Below are 18,648 nucleotides of genomic sequence, written 5' to 3'. Positions count from 1 at the left end.
CAGGAAAAGGTGGTGTCAAGAAAAGGGGTAGGGGAGGGAAGTGTCAGAAATTTACAAGGAGCTGATGGATTGGGAGGAAGCCCCGATTGGAGTAGTGAAGCGTAAGTGGGAGGAGCGTGAATGCATTCTCGTTGTGCATTAGGCTTAACCTTATCCCATTTAAGGGCATATATGACTGTGGCCAAGACGAGCAGGTTTTTTTTGAAGGGGTGGAAGATGGGTGTGGGCGGTGTGCGGGTGGGCCTGCGAATCATGTCCACATGTTTTGGGCATGTCCAAAGCCTGGGAGAATCTGGCAGAATTTGCCGACTATCAGAGGTCGTGAAAGTGGTCCCGAGTCCAGAAGTGTTGATCTTGTTGGTTTGCTTTGTTCTGTGATTGTTTGTTACGTTAATATATAAATGCCTCAAAATATTTTTCAAAACAGAAAATGGTAGCCAGCCAGAGGCAAACTGAAAGATGACCTCAGGCCAAGTGATGGACAGAGGGGAGGACACATCTTTAGCATCTATCCTCGAGTCTTTTGACAATCACTGGTTTTGAATGCTCGAAGCAGAGTAAACAACCAGCTCTAGAAATGAAGTATATTAATAGGTGCTCATGGGGTCATGGAAGTAGTCTTTATCAAACAAAAGACAACTAGAAAAGCACTCCTTGCCACCTTGAGTCAGCACTATGGAGAAAAAAAACATTAAAATCACATATACTTCATAGGACTTTGAAAAATAGGCCGAATAATTCAAATACCAAGCTATATTGATCAGATTGTGAAGGGCTTATTTCATATATATCCCAGAATTGTGGGCACAAGGTCTTTTAAATAAACATACATATTTCTTTCCTCCACTCCTAAAGGCACGGGAAGGATGCCAAAGTAGGCATGACTTAACATGTTGGAACAGTGAACTAGACTGTGAGGCTAAAGATGTCTAATTCATCCACCTCTTCCTGCCCAACATTTTTATTCCTTCCCAAATCCACCCATACTTATTTATCTAAATTATCACTCTCTGCAATCCCAAGTATCTGGGGCGGAGTTAAAAGTACAATAGGCAAATTGAGCAAGGGATGCTACTGCATACAGGAGTGGGTGCCAACTCCACATGGACAGTGACCCAGAATCAAACCCGGGTCCTCAGCACTGTTGGCAGCAGTAACCACTGCACCACCATGCCGCCCCTGATAGTTTTGTAGTGTAATCTGAAGGGAGCGCACCATAAGTCAAGATCAAACAGGGACTGGACATTCTCAGTTTCAGAAGTACTGGTAATGTCTCAGCCCCTCTACCCAAGCGAGTAGCACTGACAAGCATTTGGTTGTGCAAGGACTAAATCATCTAATTCAGTTTGGGGTCTTTCTACTGTTCAATTGAACATATATTTACCAAGAGATATACGAAAACTTGTTTTGCCTTTGGCAATTGTATTGCTTGGTACAGTTGTTAAGTGAACAGATCTTATCTCCACACACCACAATACCAGAGATAATACAAGGACAATGCATTGGATTTCTCAACTGTTTGTAGGCATCACTTCTTCCAAATAACTGGCTCAGAAACTTGTGGGTACAAGCCACATTAATGTTCCATCACAAAATACTGACAAAGAAGTTTGCATCATGGCAATGTGTTTTCCTCACATTGGAACCTGGACACATTTCTTAGAACTGCATGCACTTAACAATTAACAGCTGCAAAGTTGGTTGAAAGGACATGCACTACATACATTTTGTGCATCCTTTGCATTAAATATGAAAATAACAGTTCAATTTTTTCATGTTTATAAATACTCATTTAATTTACCGATTGAGCCAAAAAGGTAACATTTCAGCATTCAAATAGGTTAATTTCAGAAATTTATGGTGAAGGATTTGCAGGTACCAAGTCCTCACAATCAACAGTATTGACTGATTACATAATTTCATAAATTACTTCAGCATTGTTTCCCCAGGTACAAGTGGATAGATGCATAGCTGATTCAAGCAAAAGAATCCCCAAATGTACTACTTCCACAATATGTTCAAGGTACAATTGTATAAAAATCCTGAGCTGAGCATAGAATTGCAATGTAACAAACAATCCCTTTATATAGAAGTCCAGATCCGTATGTAAGCATTTATAGCCAGATTAGAAATTGCATCTCGCCAGTTGACTGATACTCAAGTTGAGAAATGTTGAGTTGGCCTTGGCAGACACTGGTGTAGAAATGGGTGGTTAACCTCAATCTCCCCCATTATCTCTTTCTTTCTTTCTTTCTTTCCCCCCTCCCCCCCGCCTTTACTCAAATTAATCTGTTAGATAATAATTTCACATTTTCAAATAAAATATACTTGCATACAGACTTTTACCTTTGAGTTGGGAAATAAACCTCAAGAACAGAAATACTTAGTGTTTTAACTTCCAGGAATCCTGGAAGGAAGGGAAAGGAAGAAAATGATCCAAGAAATATAACACTAGATCTGCATTTTCCTCTCATTTTGGATGAATTTCTTTCTTTAAGAAAATTTTTAAAAGTAAGATTTGTATTGAGAATACAATAGTAGCTTCAAATGGTACAGGTGAACCCAGCCATATTAGAATTTCCTTGGAAGTCAGCATTCAAGATTTCAGCCAGTGTTAACAAAAGCAGATCCAATGCTATCGTCTCTGAAGTCCAGTTGTGTGCAATGTTGTTGGCTCATGTTGGCCTTGGCTTAGATTTGGAATTCCAGTCTGTAATGGAAGCTGCATTGTGTAGGCATATCCAAGGTTAGGGTACTGAGGGGAGGCTGGGTAGAGATGTTCATAGGTGGGGTATTGTGTATACAATGCAACACTGGAATCCAGGTATGAGGTGGAAGGCAGAACCAGGCCAGGTTGAAGTATAGTCTGTGGAATCAGGTATGGTGCAACTCTAGGTGGGGAGGGGAAAGAGAAAAAAAAGGCAAAAAAGTTTAGATTAATCTTGCAAGTACGGATAAGTATTCTGCATAACTGTACCTGCAACACGCTCTTAATTTTTTTGTGGTGCTTGGCAGATTCATTCACGCATACACATACTCTTTTGCACAGCTATACACTCATAGGGCTGACTTGTGCACGGCCTGTGAAGCAGCTTTCAGGTTGCTACTTGGCTGTGCAGTCAAGAGAAAACATTGAATTTATCTGCATCATGGAAAATCCAGAAGCTATTTCTATTATTTCCTAAAGTGAAGTTACAGAAGTACAGTACAATAAAGCCGAGATACTGTTCTATTTTTTCCCCTTTCATGGGATGTGAGCATCATTGATGAAGCCAACATTTGTTAGCCATCCCAAATTGCCCAAGATTCTTCAGGTGCTTTTTACAAAGTTATTGGCATGATGATGCAATGCTGTCACAGCACCACTTGTATGTGGTCAGCTAAGTTCAGTGGCAGTACTCTTATTGGAGTCAGAGGGAAAGGCCTCAAACCCCACTCCAGGATTTGAGTACATAATCTACACTGTTCAGCATGGATTGTGCACTGCTTTGGTGGCAGGCAGTCTTTCAAATCAGTAAATAAATTGAGAACCCATCTGCCTGTTGATGTGGGCACAAGAGATTCCATGGCACTTATTTTAAGAACGGGAGTTCTGAGTGTCCTGGCCAATATTTATCCTTCAATCAACACCATCAAAACACATTAACCAGCTGCTACACTTAGGCATAGTGCCAAATAATAAATTGGCCAAGTATAACAGGCAGCAAATGATATTACTACAAACACAATAGTCCATGTCAGTGAAAACGGCAATCAAGAGAAATGGTTTGTTTCCCTTCTCTAACATGGGCACCAATCCCAAGAATCAAAAGGTAACAGATTTTGAGACACCTCCATTGACACAAGGATGTTAAAAAACCTGAAAACCAAGATTTTAAACCAAGATCCCCCCCCCCCCCCCCCCCCCCCCCCCCCACACCACCACCAACAGTTGAACAGCACCTGCTTCATCTTACCCATCTGTATCAACTAACAGCAACAAAACATTATATTAATTCTCCAAAGCTTATTGGCAGCTCTCCAAAGTTGAAATTCATCTCCACATAGTAACTGATCTGAAGGTTAATTAATGCTGGGAATGATGGGCAGCATGGCACAGTGGTTAGCCCCAGGCCACTGTGTGGGGTTCCTCCCAGTGTCTGCGTGGGTCTCTCCCCCACAACCCAAAGATGTGCAGGTTAGGTGGATTGGCTAAGCTAAATTGCCCCTTAATTGGACAAAAAACGATTGGGTACTCTAAATTTTAAAAAAATGCTGGAAATGAGGTGCAATCTGACAATTGTTTGGAACAGCAGCCTTAATTTTTAAGCAGCTCACTGGATGCACAAGTTGGACCAGCCTCATCAGTATGATCCAAGCTAGACTAATGAATAATCTTCCAAAAGGTTAAAGAACTTTTAGTTTCCGAAGGAGTTTTATATTAAGGATATTTATCCCTTGAAATAACCAGTACGGAACACCAGGACTTTAAGCTACCACATGTAGAATGGTCATAAGCTCACCTGCTGAGTACCAGGCCAGACTCTCCCTCGCAGAACGAAGGGGGCCAGGGAAAGTAATTTGAAACACTTTTTGCAGACTTCCCAACAACCGGTTTACAAATTGGATTATACATGGTACGTGAGCAGATTACGTTTTCTCCTGAACATAACCAAAATGCTGGAAGGAGATCCAAGAAGGAGGAGACAGTATGAGCCGGGGAACCCTGCTGAACTCCCATACTTGTTCTGGATTAATTGATAGAGGAGGGACTTGACATCAGCCAAGTAATCCTTTGAACCTTAAATAGTCTACAGAAAGGAAATGACAAAGTGATCTACGAGACTGAAGTCAATCCTTACATTGGAGTCAAGGGTGGAGAATGTGCGCAGAATAATGCACCTCAAATATTCATGAGTGAAACCAAACCAAATTTTCTCAACAGCCCAAAGAAACATGTAACAAAGGCAAGGAATGAAAAAAGATTAATTTCTCTTAGGTATCAACACAACACTACTGTCAGGATCATAAATTTGAAATATCTCTCCCAGAAGGAAACATGTTAACTTACCCATATGGTCTCTGCATCAGAGTTGAATGAACTTGTTGCAGGCCTAGACCCCCTGCCATTTGGTTGGGGGGGGGGGGGGGGGGGGAGGAGGAGAAAGAAAGAAAAAAAATATCAGTGTTAGAGTAGGTTTAGATCTAAATAAGTGATAAGGACATTTGTTGGCTGGGCTTCTCTGTTGCGGGTCTGCTCTGCTACCGCTGCTAACAAGGGCAGGAGAATTTGGCGCTCAACCAAATCTTCCGTTCACTGCAGCGGGACAGGAGAATCCGCTGTCATGAACGGACGGCAAATCCTGCCCATTATCTTGCGGAGATTGAATGTTTAGGCACAAGAAAACCAAAGTATAAACATAAATATCTCAGCTGAGTGAGATTTTGGTAGCCTTTAACATTTTAAATGCATGGATATCCAGCGCTCTTATTGAACATTAGCTACAACAGAACAGAGTTCAGCTACTGGTTAAGATACTGAATTACTGCTAACCTCATGGAATTGACCATCAGTATGAGTCATAAGATAAATGGGATAAATTTTCTAGCATTCACAACATGACTAAATATAACCTAAAGTAGAAATGAGTGTGTTCAAAGCAACAAGGATCTGAATGTTCAAGAAGATTCTACGTATATGGATTGCAAAGTAAATTTTTCCCCAAACTACTTTCCATTAGAATTATTTCTGCTTTTGTGAAGAAAATAGAGCCAATAGCAACGTTTCCAAAGTTACGAGCAATAATCTATGCTCTTTCAATAATTCCTTGTGCATTTGGTATGACTGCCAGATATTTTCTCCTATCAGGATGCCACACGGTATGATATCTGATGGCATCTTGTTTTCTGGCTCTCCATTTAAATGTATTGAACAAGGTGAAATCCCTGTACTTGCATGGTGGAAACAGACCAAAATTTGTGCCAGTGCCAGAGGAGTTATTTGACAGTAATGAAGACTCATCGCTCCATTAAAAAAGGTAGCTAGACTAAAATGGACAAGCCCCAAATTTCTCAGTCTGTTTCTACCATGCAAGTACAGGAACTTCACTGTTCAACATATTTAAATGGGGAGCCAGAAGATACCGTTTTCCCACAACTTTGAGCAGAGAGGGGGATGGCACGGTGGCATAATGGTTAGCACTGCTGCCTCACGGCACTGAGGACCCAGGTTCGATCCTGGCCCCGGGTCAGTGTGGAATTTGCACATTCTCTCCATGTCTGTGTGGGTCTCCCCCTCCAACATCCTGAAAAGATGTGCAGGATAGGTGGATTGGCCATACTAAGTTACCCCTTAAAATTGGGATAAAATAAAATTGGGCACTTTAAATTTAAAACTTAAGAGCAGTGACACACTTTAACAGCAGCTTCAATATCTACATTGGAAACTTGCATTCACATGAGGGAGTGTCAATTTTCACCGTTGTTCTGTAACATTGGACTCGTGTAATAAAATCAAACAACGAAAGCATGACATTTACTAATGCGCCCACCGAGATGTGTTGGTGCACAGCAATTGCGTTGGCTGCAGGGTTGCTGGGAGAGGCGAGTGCATATTTAAAAGAGACTTCAGTTCCTGGAGCAGGCCACAGGCTGCAGGGTTGCTGGGAGAGGCGAGTGCATTTTTAAAAAGAGACTTCAGTTCCTGGAGCAGGCCACAGTAGGCAGGGTTGCTGGGAGAGGCGAGTGCATATTTAAAAAAGAGACTTCAGTTCCTGGAGCGGGCCTATTGGCTCATTGGAAATCAGGTAGGGTACAAAAGGTGTGGCAGGAGTGCCTTTAGTCACAGAGTGCTGATTGGAACAGAGTGAATCTGAGTTTAGGTGAGTGACGTGAGTGGCGAGAGAGGGCTGTGTTTTTGTTGGTGTTCGGGTTTATCCTTGAGGTTCTATAAAAAAATTTTTTTAATTATTTAAATTAATTAACTAGTTGAATATGGCTGGACAGGTGATGTGGCTGTTGCTGCATGATGATGGAACTGGTGGATCCCATTGAGACCGTCAGTGACCACATCTGCAGCAAGTGTTGGCTGCTCGAGGAAATTCGGCTCAGAATTGATGAGCTGGAGACCGAGCTGCACACACTGCGGCACATCAGGGAGGGGGAAAATTACCTGGACGCTTTGTTTCAGGAGGCAGTCACACCCGGTAGAATAAGTACTGTTAATTCGGTCAGTGGTCAGGGACAGTGGTGTGACTGCAAGGGGGGCAGATAGGGGGATCCTGAGTTTAGGAGTTGAGGAGCCTCAGCCCTTGACCAACAGGTATGAGGTACTTGCTCCCTGTGTGGATAAGGAAGAGGGCTGTAGGGAGGATGCGTTGACTGACCACTGCACAGTGGTACAGGAAGCCATTCAAGAGGGGGGAGCAAAAAGACAAGTGGTAGTTGTAGGGGATTCTATAATTAGGGGGATTGATGGCATCTTTTGTAAGCCAGATCGAGAGTCCTGCATGGTATGTTGCCTGCCCGGTGCCAGGGTGAGGGACATCTCTGATCGGCTTGAAAGGATTTTGGAGAGGGAGGGGGAGGATCCAGTTGTTGTGGTCCACGTTGGGACTAACAACATAGGCAAGACTAGGAAAGAGGACCTAGTGGGATTATCAAACACTAGGGACTAAATTAAAGAACAGGTCCTCCAGGGTTATAATCTCTGGATTACTACCCAAGCCACGTGCCAATTGGCATAGGTTTGAGAAAATTAGGGAAGTTAACACGTGGCTAAAGGAGTGGTGCGGGAAAGAGGGATTCCATTTCATGGGGCATTGACATCAGTACTGGGGCAGGAGGGACCTGTACCGTTGGGACGGTCTTCACCTGAACCATTCTGGGACCAGTGTTCTAGCGAATAGGATAAATAGGTTTAAACTAGCAAGTTGGGGGGAAGGGAAGGGTAAAGCTATGGATAGTATAAATGGTTAATGGAGAGCAAGGCAGCAGGTTACGTGACAGGTTATTATGTAGAGATATGGGTTCAAAGACAAGGAAAATTAGGAGAAAGGGTAAGAGGAAAAATAATTTGCGAAAAGTTAATGATCAAGGTGTTAGGATTCATAACAAAGACATAAAAAACAGCATTAAGTGTACTTTACCTGAATGCTCGTAGTATACGGAATAAGGTGAATGAGTTGATGGCGCAAATCATCGTGAATGACTATGATTTAGTGGCCATGACTGAAACATGGTTAAAAGATGGTCACGACTGAGAGTTAAATATCCATGGGTATCAGACTATACGAAAGGATAGAATGGACGGTAAGGGCGGTGGTGTAGCTTTGTTGTTTAAGGATGGCATCCGGGCAATAGTAAGGGATGATATTGGTGCTCTGGAGGACACTGTTGAATCAATTTGGGTGGAAATCAGGAATAGTAAGGCGAAAAGGTCACTGATAGGAGTAGTCTATAGGCCACCAAATAGCAACAGGATGGTAGGGCAGGCAATAAGCAAAGAAATAACGGATGCATGTAGAAATGGTACAGCGGTTATCATGGGAGATTTTAATCTGCATGTCGATTGGTTTAACCAGGTTGGTAAAGGCAGCCTTGAGGAGGAGTTTATAGAATGTGTCCAGGATAATTTCCTGGAACAGTATGTAGTGGAACCTACAAGGGAACAAGCGGTCCTAGATCTGGTCCTGTGTAATGAGGCAGGATTGATTAATGATCTCATAGTTCGGGATCCTCTTGGAAGGAGCGACCACAATATGGTGGAATTTAAAATACAGTTGGAGGATGACAAGGTAAAATCAAACACTAAGTGTTTTGTGCTTAAACAAAGGCGATTACAATGGGATGAGAGAAGAAGCAGCTAAGGTAGACTGGGAGCAAAGACTTCATGGTGAAGCAGTTGAGGAACAGTGGAGAACCTTCCAAGCCATCTTTCACAGTGTTTAGGAAAGGTTCATACCGACAAAAAAGACAGTAGAAAGGGGAAAAATCGACCGTGGATATAAGACCATAAGACATAGGAGTGGAAGTAAGGCCATTCGAGTCCACTCCACCATTCAATCATGGCTGATTTCAACTCCATTTACCCGCTCTCTCTCCATAGCCCTTAATTCCTCGAGAAATCAAGAATTTATCAACTTCTGTCTTAAAGACACTCAACGTCCCGGCCTCCACCGCCCTCTGTGGCAATGAATTCCACAGACCCACCACTCTCTGGCTGAAGAAATTTCTCCTCATCTCTGTTCTAAAGTGACTCCCTTTTATTCTAAGGCTGTGCCCCCGGGTCCTAGTCTCCCCTGCTAATGGAAACAACTTCCCTACATCCACCCTATCTAAGCCATTCATTATCTTGTAAGTTTCTATTAGATCTCCCCTCAACCTCCTAAACTCCAATGAATATAATCCCAGGATCCTCAGACGTTCATCGTATGTTAGGCCTACCATTCCTGGGATCATCCGTGTGAATCTCCGCTGGACCCGCTCCAGTGCCAGTATGTCCTTCCTGAGGGGTGGGGCCCAAAATTGCTCACAGTATTCTAAATGGGGCCTAACTAATGCTTTATAAAGCTTCAGAAGTACATCCCTGCTTTTATATTCCAAGCCTCTTGAGATGAATGACAACATTGCATTTGCTTTCTTAATTACGGACTCAACCTGCAAGTTTACCTTGAGAATCCTGGACTAGGACTCCCAAGTCCCTTTGCACTTCAGCATTATGAATTTTGTCACCGTTTAGAAAATAGTCTACACCCCTATTCTTTTTTTCAAAGTGCAAGACCTCGCACTTGCCCACGTTGAATTTCATCAGCCATTTCTTGGACCACTCTCCTAAACTGTCTAAATCTTTCTGAAGCCTCCCCACCTCCTCCATACTACCTGCCCCTCCACCTATCTTCGGATCATCGGCAAACTTAGCCAGAATGCCCTCAGTCCCGTCATCTAGATCGTTAATATATAAAGAACAGCTGTGGCCCCAACACGGAACCCTGCGGAACACCACTCGTCACCGGTTGCCATTCCGAAAAAGAACCTTTTATCCTAACTCTCTGCCTTCTGCCTGACAGCCAATCGTCAATCCATGTTAGTACCTTGCCTCGAATACCATGGGCCCTTATTTTACTCAGCGGTCTCCCGTGAGGCACCTTATCAAAGGCCTTTTGGAAATCAAGATAGATAACATCCATTGGCTCTCCTTGGTCTAACCTATTTGTTATCTCTTCAAAAGAACTCGAACAGGTTTGTCAGGCACGACCTCCCCTTACTAAATCCATGCTGACTTGTCCTAATCCGACCCTGCACTTCCAAGAATTTAGAAATCTCATCCTTAACAATGGATTCTAGAATCTTGCCAACAACCGAGGTTAGGCTAATTGGCCTATAATTTTCCATCTTTTTCCTTGTTCCCTTCTTGAATAGGGGGGTTACAACAGCGATTTTCCAATCCTCTGGTACTTTCCCTGACTCCAGTGACTGTTGAAACATCATCACCAACGCCTCCGCTATTTCTTAAGCTATCTCCTTTAGAACTCTAGGATGTAGCCCATCTGGGCCTGGAGATTTATCAATTTTTAGACCTCTTAGTTTCTCTAGCACTTTCTCCTTTGTGATGGCTACCATATTCAACTCTGTCCCCTGACTCTCCGGAATTATTGGGATATTACTCATGTCTTCTACTGTGAAGACTGACGCAAAGTACTTATTCAGTTCCTCGGCTATTTCCTTGTCTCCCATCACAAAATTACCAGCGTCATTTTGGAGCGGCCCAATGTCAACTTTTGCCTCCCGTTTGTTTTTAATGTATTTAAATAAACTTTTACTATCATTCCTAATGTTACTGGCTAGCCTACCTTCAAATTTGATCCTCTCTTTCCTTATCTCTCTCTTTGTTATCCTCGGTTTGTTTTTGTAGCCTTCCCAATCTTCTGACTTCCCACTACTCTTTGCCACATTATAGGCTTTCTCTTTTACTTTGATGCATTCCCTAACTTCCTTTGTCAGCCATGGCTGCCTAATCCCCCCTCTGATAACCTTGCTTTTCTTTGGGATGAACCTCTGTACTGTGTCCTCAATTACTCCCAGAAACTCCTGCTATTGCTGTTCTACTGTCTTTCCCACTAGGCTCTGCTCCCAGTCGATTTTCGTCAGTTTCTCCCTCATGCCCCTGTAGTTACCTTTATTTAACTGTAACACCTTTACATCTGATTCTACCTTCTTTCTTTCAAATTGGAGATTGAATTCGACCATATTATGATCACTGCCTCCGAAGTGCTCCCTTACTTTAAGATCTTTAATCAAGTCTGGCTCATTACATAACACTAAGTCCAGAATGGCCTGGTCCCTCGTGGGCTCCATCACAAGCTGTTCCAAAAAGCCCTCCTGTAAACATTCAATGAATTCCCTTTCCTTGGGTCCACTGGCAGTATTATTTACCCAGTCCACCTGCATATTAAAGTCCCCCATGATCACTGTGACCGTGCCTTTCTGACATGCACTTTCTATTTCGTGGTGCATCTTGTGCCCCTGGTCCTGACCACTGTTAGGAGGCCTGTACATAACTCCCATTATGGTTTTTTTGCCTTTGTGGTTCCTCAACTCGAAGGATATCTAAGGAGGTGAGGGAGAGTATCAAATTGAAGGAAAAAACATACAAAGTGGCAAAAATTAGTGGGAGACTAGAAAACTGGGAAGTCTTTAGGGGGCAACAGAAAGCTACTAAAAAAGCTATAAAGAAGAGTAAGGTAGACTATGAAAGTAAACTTGCTCAGAACATAAAAGCAGATAGTAAAAGCTTCTACAAATATAGAAGACAAAAAAGAGTGGCTAAGGTAAGTATTGGTCCTTTGGAAGATGAGAAGGGAGATTTAATAATAGGAGACAGGGAAATGGCTGAGGACCTGAACAGGTTTTTTGGGTCAGTCTTCACAGCGGAAGACACAAATAACATGCCAGTGACTGATGGAAATAAAGATATGATAGGTGAGGACCTTGAGATGATTGTAATCACTAAGGAGGCAGTATTGGGCAAGCTAATGGGGCTAAAGGTAGACAAGTCTCCTGGCCCTGATGGGATGCATCCCAGAGTGTTAAAAGAGATGGCTCGGGAAATTGTAAACGCACTAGTGATAATTTATCAAAATTCACTAGACTCTGGGGTGGTCCCAGAGGATTGGAAAGTAGCAAACGTGACACCACTGTTTAAAAAAGGTCGGCAGAAAGCGGGTAATTATAGGCCGGTAAGCATAACTTTGGTTGTAGGGAAAATGCTGGAATCTATCATTAAGGAGGAAATAGCGGGGCACCTAAGGGAAATTGTCCCATTGGGCAGATGCAGCATGGGTTCATAAAGGGTAGGTCGTGTCTGACTAATTTGGTAGAATTTTCTGAGGACGTTACCAGTGCAGTAGATAACGGGGAGCCAATGGATGTAGTCTATCTGGATTTCCAGAAAGCTTTTGACAAGGTGCCACACAAAAGGTTGCTGCATAAACTAAAGATGCATGGCATTGAGGGTAAAGTGGTAGCATGGGTAGAGGATTGGTTAACTAACAGAAAGCAGAGAGTGGGGATAAATGGGTGTTTCTCTGGTTGGCAACCTGTAACTAGTGGGGTCCCTCAAGGATCAGTGTTGGGCCCGCAGTTGTTCACAATTTACATAGACGATTTGGAGTTGGGGACCAAGTGCAATGTGGCAAAGTTTGCAGACGACACTAAGATGAGTGGTAAAGCAAAAAGTGCAGAGGATACCGGAAGTCTGCAGAAGGATTTGGATAGGTTAGGTGAATGGGCTAGGGTCTGGCAGATGGAATTCAATGTTGCCAAGTGTGAGGCTATCCATTTTGGGAGGAATAACAGCAGAATGGATTATTATTTAAACGGTAAGATGTTAAAACATGCTGCTGTGCAGAGGGACCTGGGTGTGCTGGTGCACGAGTCGCAAAAGGTTGGTGTGCAGGTGCAACAGGTGATCAAGAAGACTAATCGAGTTTTGTCTTTCATTGCTAGAGGGATGGAGTTCAAGACTAGTGAGGTTATGCTGCAATTGTATAAGGTGTTGGTGAGGCCACATCTGGAGTATTGTGTTCAGTTTTGGTCTCCTTACCTGAGAAAGGACATATTGGCACTGGAGGGAGTGCAGAGGAGATTCACTAGGTTGATCCCAGAGTTGAGGGGATTAGATTATGACGAGAGGTTGAGTAGATTGGGACTGTACACATTGGAGTTTAGAAGGATGCGGGGGGGGGGATCTTATTGAATGTATAAAATTATGAAGGGAATTGATAGGATAGATGCGGGCAGGTTGTTTCCACTGGTGGGGGAAAGCAGAACTAGGAGGAATAGCCTCAAAATAAGGGGAAGTAGATTTAGGACCGAGTTTAGGAGGAACTTCTTCACCCAAAGGGTTGTGAATCTCTGGAATTCCTTGCCCAGTGAAGCAGTTAAGGCTCCTTCTTTAAACGTTTTTAAGAAAAAGATAAGATACCTTTCTAAAGAATAAAGGGATTCGGGGATATGGTGTACGGGCCGGAGAGTGGAGCTGAGTCCACAAAGATCAGCCATGATCTCATTGAATGGCGGAGCAGGCTCGAGGGGCCAGATGGCCTACTCCTGTTCCTAGTTCTTATGTAAATGTCACACAGGGGATTAACAGGCTGCACACAACTGGTGGTCTCAAAGATGTGTACATGCATGGCAATCTTTAAAGGAAATGTGCAGTATGAGAAATGGGTCATCCACAGTGAAGAAAAAAATTGCAGGGAGCATTGGTGTTCCACTGTACTTTTACTACTGGTTATATTTGCTTTAGCTAACTTACACTTGGTATCCTCAACAACCATGTGTGGTTCAGTAGAGCATTATTTGGGAGATCTGCAAGCAGGTTTGCCCATTTCATTTTGTGAACAATTTTTAAAAAATATATACGTACATGTATCTTACCATTAACATTAGACATTTCCAGTTATTTCCAAGATCGGTTTTTAAACCATTATTGCCTTTAATAGGTACCCCAGCCCTTCTGAACTTTTGTCTTTACATGAACTGTTTTAGCAAACTTTATGACAATGTGATAAACTGGCATCTCCTTACATCCATTTAGATTTGAATTTTAAAACAAACGGAGGTGCGAACAAAGCACTGCCAACCTTTAAAACAAAAGGTGCTACCTGAATCAGAGAGTGAGATATCTTCAAAGATCTTAATCAAATGGGAATTAAACTCAAATAGATAGTCAGGACTTGGGCCATCTACTTCCTCGCAGAATAAATTTAGCCAGGTTACGACTGAACATTACAACCATGCTCGAGACTAGCAATAAGCAACTGCATGGGACTTCAACAACTTCATTAATATAGTATCTTTTCTGCAGGGGAAGATGCGTCATTCACGTGATCAACCAGGTGTTGTATTAAAAACTGGTTGTCATCTGACTGCAATATTTTCTGTCTCTACAGCTTTAAGGTTGGCCACACCCTAATCTTAAACTCCAGTCTTGGATCAAGTCAAAGTGCACCAGTTTTGGAGGGGGGGGGGGGGGGGGGGGGGGGTGTTAAGGAAACATTCGCACCCAAGGATTCAAACATACCTGAATGTACCATACGGGGTTTGGCCCCAAGAAAGGCAAGGTTCACATTAGTCTTTCTTCCATCAATGATGGGATTAGGATCTTTACATGCCCTGTCTGCTGCAGCCCAATCTGCCATGGTGACCTGCAATTTAAACAATAAAATTATTGGGTAAGAAAGCAATACCAAAAAGGAATACGGCTTTAAAATTCAGTGATTGGTTTCAAAAAGACAGTCATGCAACAGCTGTGCATAGTTAAAAATACAACATTCAAGGTTGCACTATTTGGCTTTTTGGCAACTGCAATTCACACTGAGGCTGCCGTTCAATGAGCGGCAGCTGTCATACAGTGCCTCATACAAGTGGCTAATCGTGTGCAAACATGGTGGGAACATCTGCAGGTTATTCAATCACTGTGGATATCCAAGATGATTCAGTAACAATAACGTATATAGAACCTTTGTGAAAACATATCAATGGCCTGCCAGCCACATCCAGAAGATTAGGCCAGATGATAAAAGCTTGGTTCAAAAGCGTTAGGTTTCAAAGAGTTTAAAGGAGGAGAGGCAAGAGAGATGAAGGGAAGTTGCCTGGGCAACTGAAGGCAGAGCCACCAAATTATGGAGCAATTTTCATGGATGCTGAAGAAGCCAAAATTAGAGGAACATTATGGAGAGTTGTGGAGCTGGAGGAGATAGAGATAGGGAAGGGTGAAGCCATCAAGAGATTTGAAAACAAAGATCAGAATTTTTTTTAAAAAAAAAGTTATTTGCTTGATTGGGATCCATTGTGAGTCAATAAGCACAAGGGTAATTGGGACTTGGTGTAGTTAAGGCATAGGCAGCAGAGGTTTTGGGATGAAGTCATGTTTACAAAAGGATGGATTGAGAGACCAGCCACAAAGTGCATTGGAATGGTCAAGTCTAAAGATAACAGGGGCATAAATGATGGGTTTCAACGGCAGATGAGCTTAGGCATGGATTAAGTAACAAAATTGAAAATAGGCTCGTCTTGGTGATGCTGCAAATATACGGCTGGGACCTCAGCTAGGGGTCAAATGGGAACTGTCTAGTTTAGTCCCAGACAATTGCCAAGGCAAGGAGGAAGTGGGTTTGGAATAAAGACCAAAAAACCCAATAGTTTCAGCCTTCCTAATGTTCTGCCCTTCTAGTACATAATTCAACACAAACACATGCAAGTGACCCATGAAGAATTAAAAAGTGATGTAAGAATTCAAATGGATTTTCCTCATGTTTGTGGCCAGTTGACGATGGCTAATTCAGCACAGAACAAAGATTTCCAAGCCCTTAAGTGAACCAGAGAAGTTTACAGCATAAACAGGTCATCCAGCCCATCAAGACTACCAGCTTCTTACCAGCATATTCCAAAACGAAGTTTTCTTTAACAGGTGTGGGCAGCATTAGCTGAAACAGCATTTACTGCCCTCGAGATGGTGATGAGCCACCTTCTTGAACCGCCGCAGGCCATAGGAAGGGAGATCCAGGATTTTGACCCAATGACATTGAAGAATGGCAATATGTGGCTTGTAGGGGATGTTGACGGTGCTGGTGTTCCCATGCATTTACTGCGCATGCCCTTCAAGCATTGTTGTAGAGTTCATGGGTTTGAAAAGTACTATCAAAGAACCCTTGGCTAGTTGCTGCAGTGCATCTTGAAGATAGATGGTACATACCACTGCCACTTTGTATTGGCAGTGGAGTGAATGTTCATGTAATTCTGTACCTTCCTTCACAAAAATATCTTAATTGTAATTTGGAGAATCATTAAATTAATCACTGAAGATTATCACCCTCTTAGCATGAGGATTTGTGAGCACACCATGGCATGCATCAATCCAGAAATGTCACATGCTAACTGGCTGCCTGGACAATTATCCTTCAGATCTGAAGGTTTAAAATACTCTTGATTAGCAGTGTCAAATATGTTTCATGCCAAAAAGTGATTTCAAAAAATTTAGTTACCCAATTATTTTTTTTCCAATACAGGGGCAATTTAGTGTGGCCAATCCACCTAACCTGCACATCTTTGGGTTGTGGGGGTGAAACCCACGCAGACACGAGGAGAATATGCAAACATCACACGGACAGTGACCCAGGGCCGGGATTTGAACCCGGGTCCACAGTGCCGTAGACCCAGTGCTAACTACTGCGCCATGTGCCACCCCAAAAAAGTGATTTTTAATCCACTGGTTGAAAACCTGGATTAAACTTTTAAAAAGACAATTTTTAAAAAAGACAATTTGAACTCCCAGCTCAAGATGGGTAACTCAATTTACATTACTATATGTTCCAATTCACTGAGTGGAGCCAGTATGTCTGCAAAACCCAAAGACAATTACTTCAGGGGAACGTGGAAAAACTCTCACTCCCATCTTATTCAGCAAGGCATTTACGGCAATCACCCGAGGTATTCAACTGTTGGAGATGGGCAACTAATATAAATCACTTGGACAACAGGACCCCGTCTAAATTAGAATATATGGACAAGTTTTTTGAATCCCCTAGCTGTTGGAAGGCTGATAACTTGTGTATTAAGACATGCTTTCTCAGCATAATGGAGAACAAGGAACTTGGGGAGAAGCCCCAAATGGGATTCCTCTTGTTTTTCCACAACCCACCTGGTAAATTGAGAGCCCGGTTTGCTGATTGTGACCATCTAGGAATGCCCTGCTACAGAGAGATTTCTTAAAAGAATCCAAACCAGCACTACAGTCTCCCGAAGAACCACCAAACAACTTGTTTTCCCGTATCTTTAAATCAGAAGCATCAAGACCAAATTCAGCCTAAAGCTAGCCGAGTGACCAAACTACAGACTCTACTTTTCTTATGAATTTGGTCAACCTATTCTTCATCAGGCTGTATTTGTGTAGATGTCAACTGCGAGCGTTTGTGCGAGAAGTCAATGTGTATTTTAATATTCATATCACGTCTAATAAAGCTGATCTTTAAAACCTAGGAAAACCTGTCCAATTGATTATTTTATGATCACAGTGCATATACTCTAAGTGCTCATGGAATTGGCAATTTTTTTTTCCCAAACAAAAAATCTGTTACAATCGAACAAGGAGAGCCACCCTGGTCATAATTCCGGTCATTTAATCTGTCCCATTCTTCGACAATTGAAACACCATTTAATTTTAAAATTTGTTTAAACTCATTTAACAATTCAAGATAATCCTCTCAATTTGCAATCCACGGAGCCATTCTACAGTTGGCTCAACCATCATTTGAGGAAACAAAAGTGAAATTAGTTGATCACACTAAATTGGGGCAGACTACAATTTTGAAACACACGTTTAAGATTGAAAGAGGAGATAGATGGGCTCAGAGGATGGGCATGTCCAATTCAATTTTGAGGGGATTTTCCAAATAATCTTTCAAAAATCAAGGGCAGCATGGTAGCACAGTGGGTAGCACTGGTGCTTCACAGCTCCAGGGTTCCAGGTTTGATTCCCGGCTTGGGTCAACTGTGTGGAGTCTGCACGTTCTCCTTGGGTATGCGTGGGTTTCCTCTGGGTGCTCCGGAAACGTGCTGTTAAGTAATTTGGACATTCTGAATTCTCAGTGTACCCGAACAGACACTGGAATGTGGCGACTAGGGGCTTTTCACAGTAACTCCATTGCAATGTTAATGTATGCCTACTTGTGACAATAAAGATAATTATTATTATAAATGTTACCTACTTACATTTTTTAATCAAGCAAAGTCAAGAGACTTTGACAGAAGATTTGACAGGCAGCACAAGTGGCTAGCACTGCGGCTTCACAGCGCCAGGGTCCCAGAGTTGATTCCGCTGGGTCACTGTGTGGAGTCTGCACATTCTCCCAGTGTCTGCGTGGGTTTCCTCCGGGTGCTCCAGTTTCCTCCCACAGTCCAAAGACGTGCAGGTTAGGTGGATTGGCCATGCTAAATTGCCCTTAGTGTCCAAAAGGTTAGGAGGGGTTATTGGGTTACGGGAATAGGGTGGAAGTGAGGGCTTAAGTGGGTCGGTGCAGACTCGATGGGCCGAATGGCCTCCCTCTGCACTGTATGTTCTATTTTAACAGATATTGTATAGCTGCACTGCCATTTAAGAAATGGGTC

The 18,648-nt window shown here is 42.7% G+C and overlaps 1 protein-coding gene and 1 long non-coding RNA gene across 2 annotated transcripts in view; one reads left to right on the top strand and one right to left on the bottom strand.

The window, feature by feature from the left end:
* The window catches only part of LOC140416993 (uncharacterized), a 38,957-nt gene extending 21,432 nt beyond the window's left edge, over window positions 1-17,525 (top strand). Inside the window, exon 2 of the long non-coding RNA XR_011944784.1 lies at window positions 16,551-17,525. This is a non-coding gene — a long non-coding RNA (uncharacterized lncRNA). The remainder of the gene's footprint in view (window positions 1-16,550) is intronic.
* LOC140416976 (RNA-binding protein 38-like) overlaps window positions 1,403-18,648 on the bottom strand; it is a 29,727-nt gene continuing 12,481 nt past the window's right edge. Inside the window, exons 3-5 of the mRNA XM_072501164.1 lie at window positions 14,564-14,687; window positions 5,051-5,102; window positions 1,403-2,891 (exon numbers count right to left, since the gene is read on the bottom strand). Coding sequence (XP_072357265.1) covers window positions 2,636-2,891; window positions 5,051-5,102; window positions 14,564-14,687 — 432 coding nt within the window. The 3' untranslated portion in view covers window positions 1,403-2,635. The remainder of the gene's footprint in view (window positions 2,892-5,050; window positions 5,103-14,563; window positions 14,688-18,648) is intronic.

The sequence above is a fragment of the Scyliorhinus torazame genome, chromosome 1 (genome assembly GCF_047496885.1).
Source record: "Scyliorhinus torazame isolate Kashiwa2021f chromosome 1, sScyTor2.1, whole genome shotgun sequence".
Lineage (NCBI taxonomy): Eukaryota > Metazoa > Chordata > Chondrichthyes > Carcharhiniformes > Scyliorhinidae > Scyliorhinus > Scyliorhinus torazame.
This window is presented reverse-complemented; position numbering and strand designations above follow the sequence as displayed.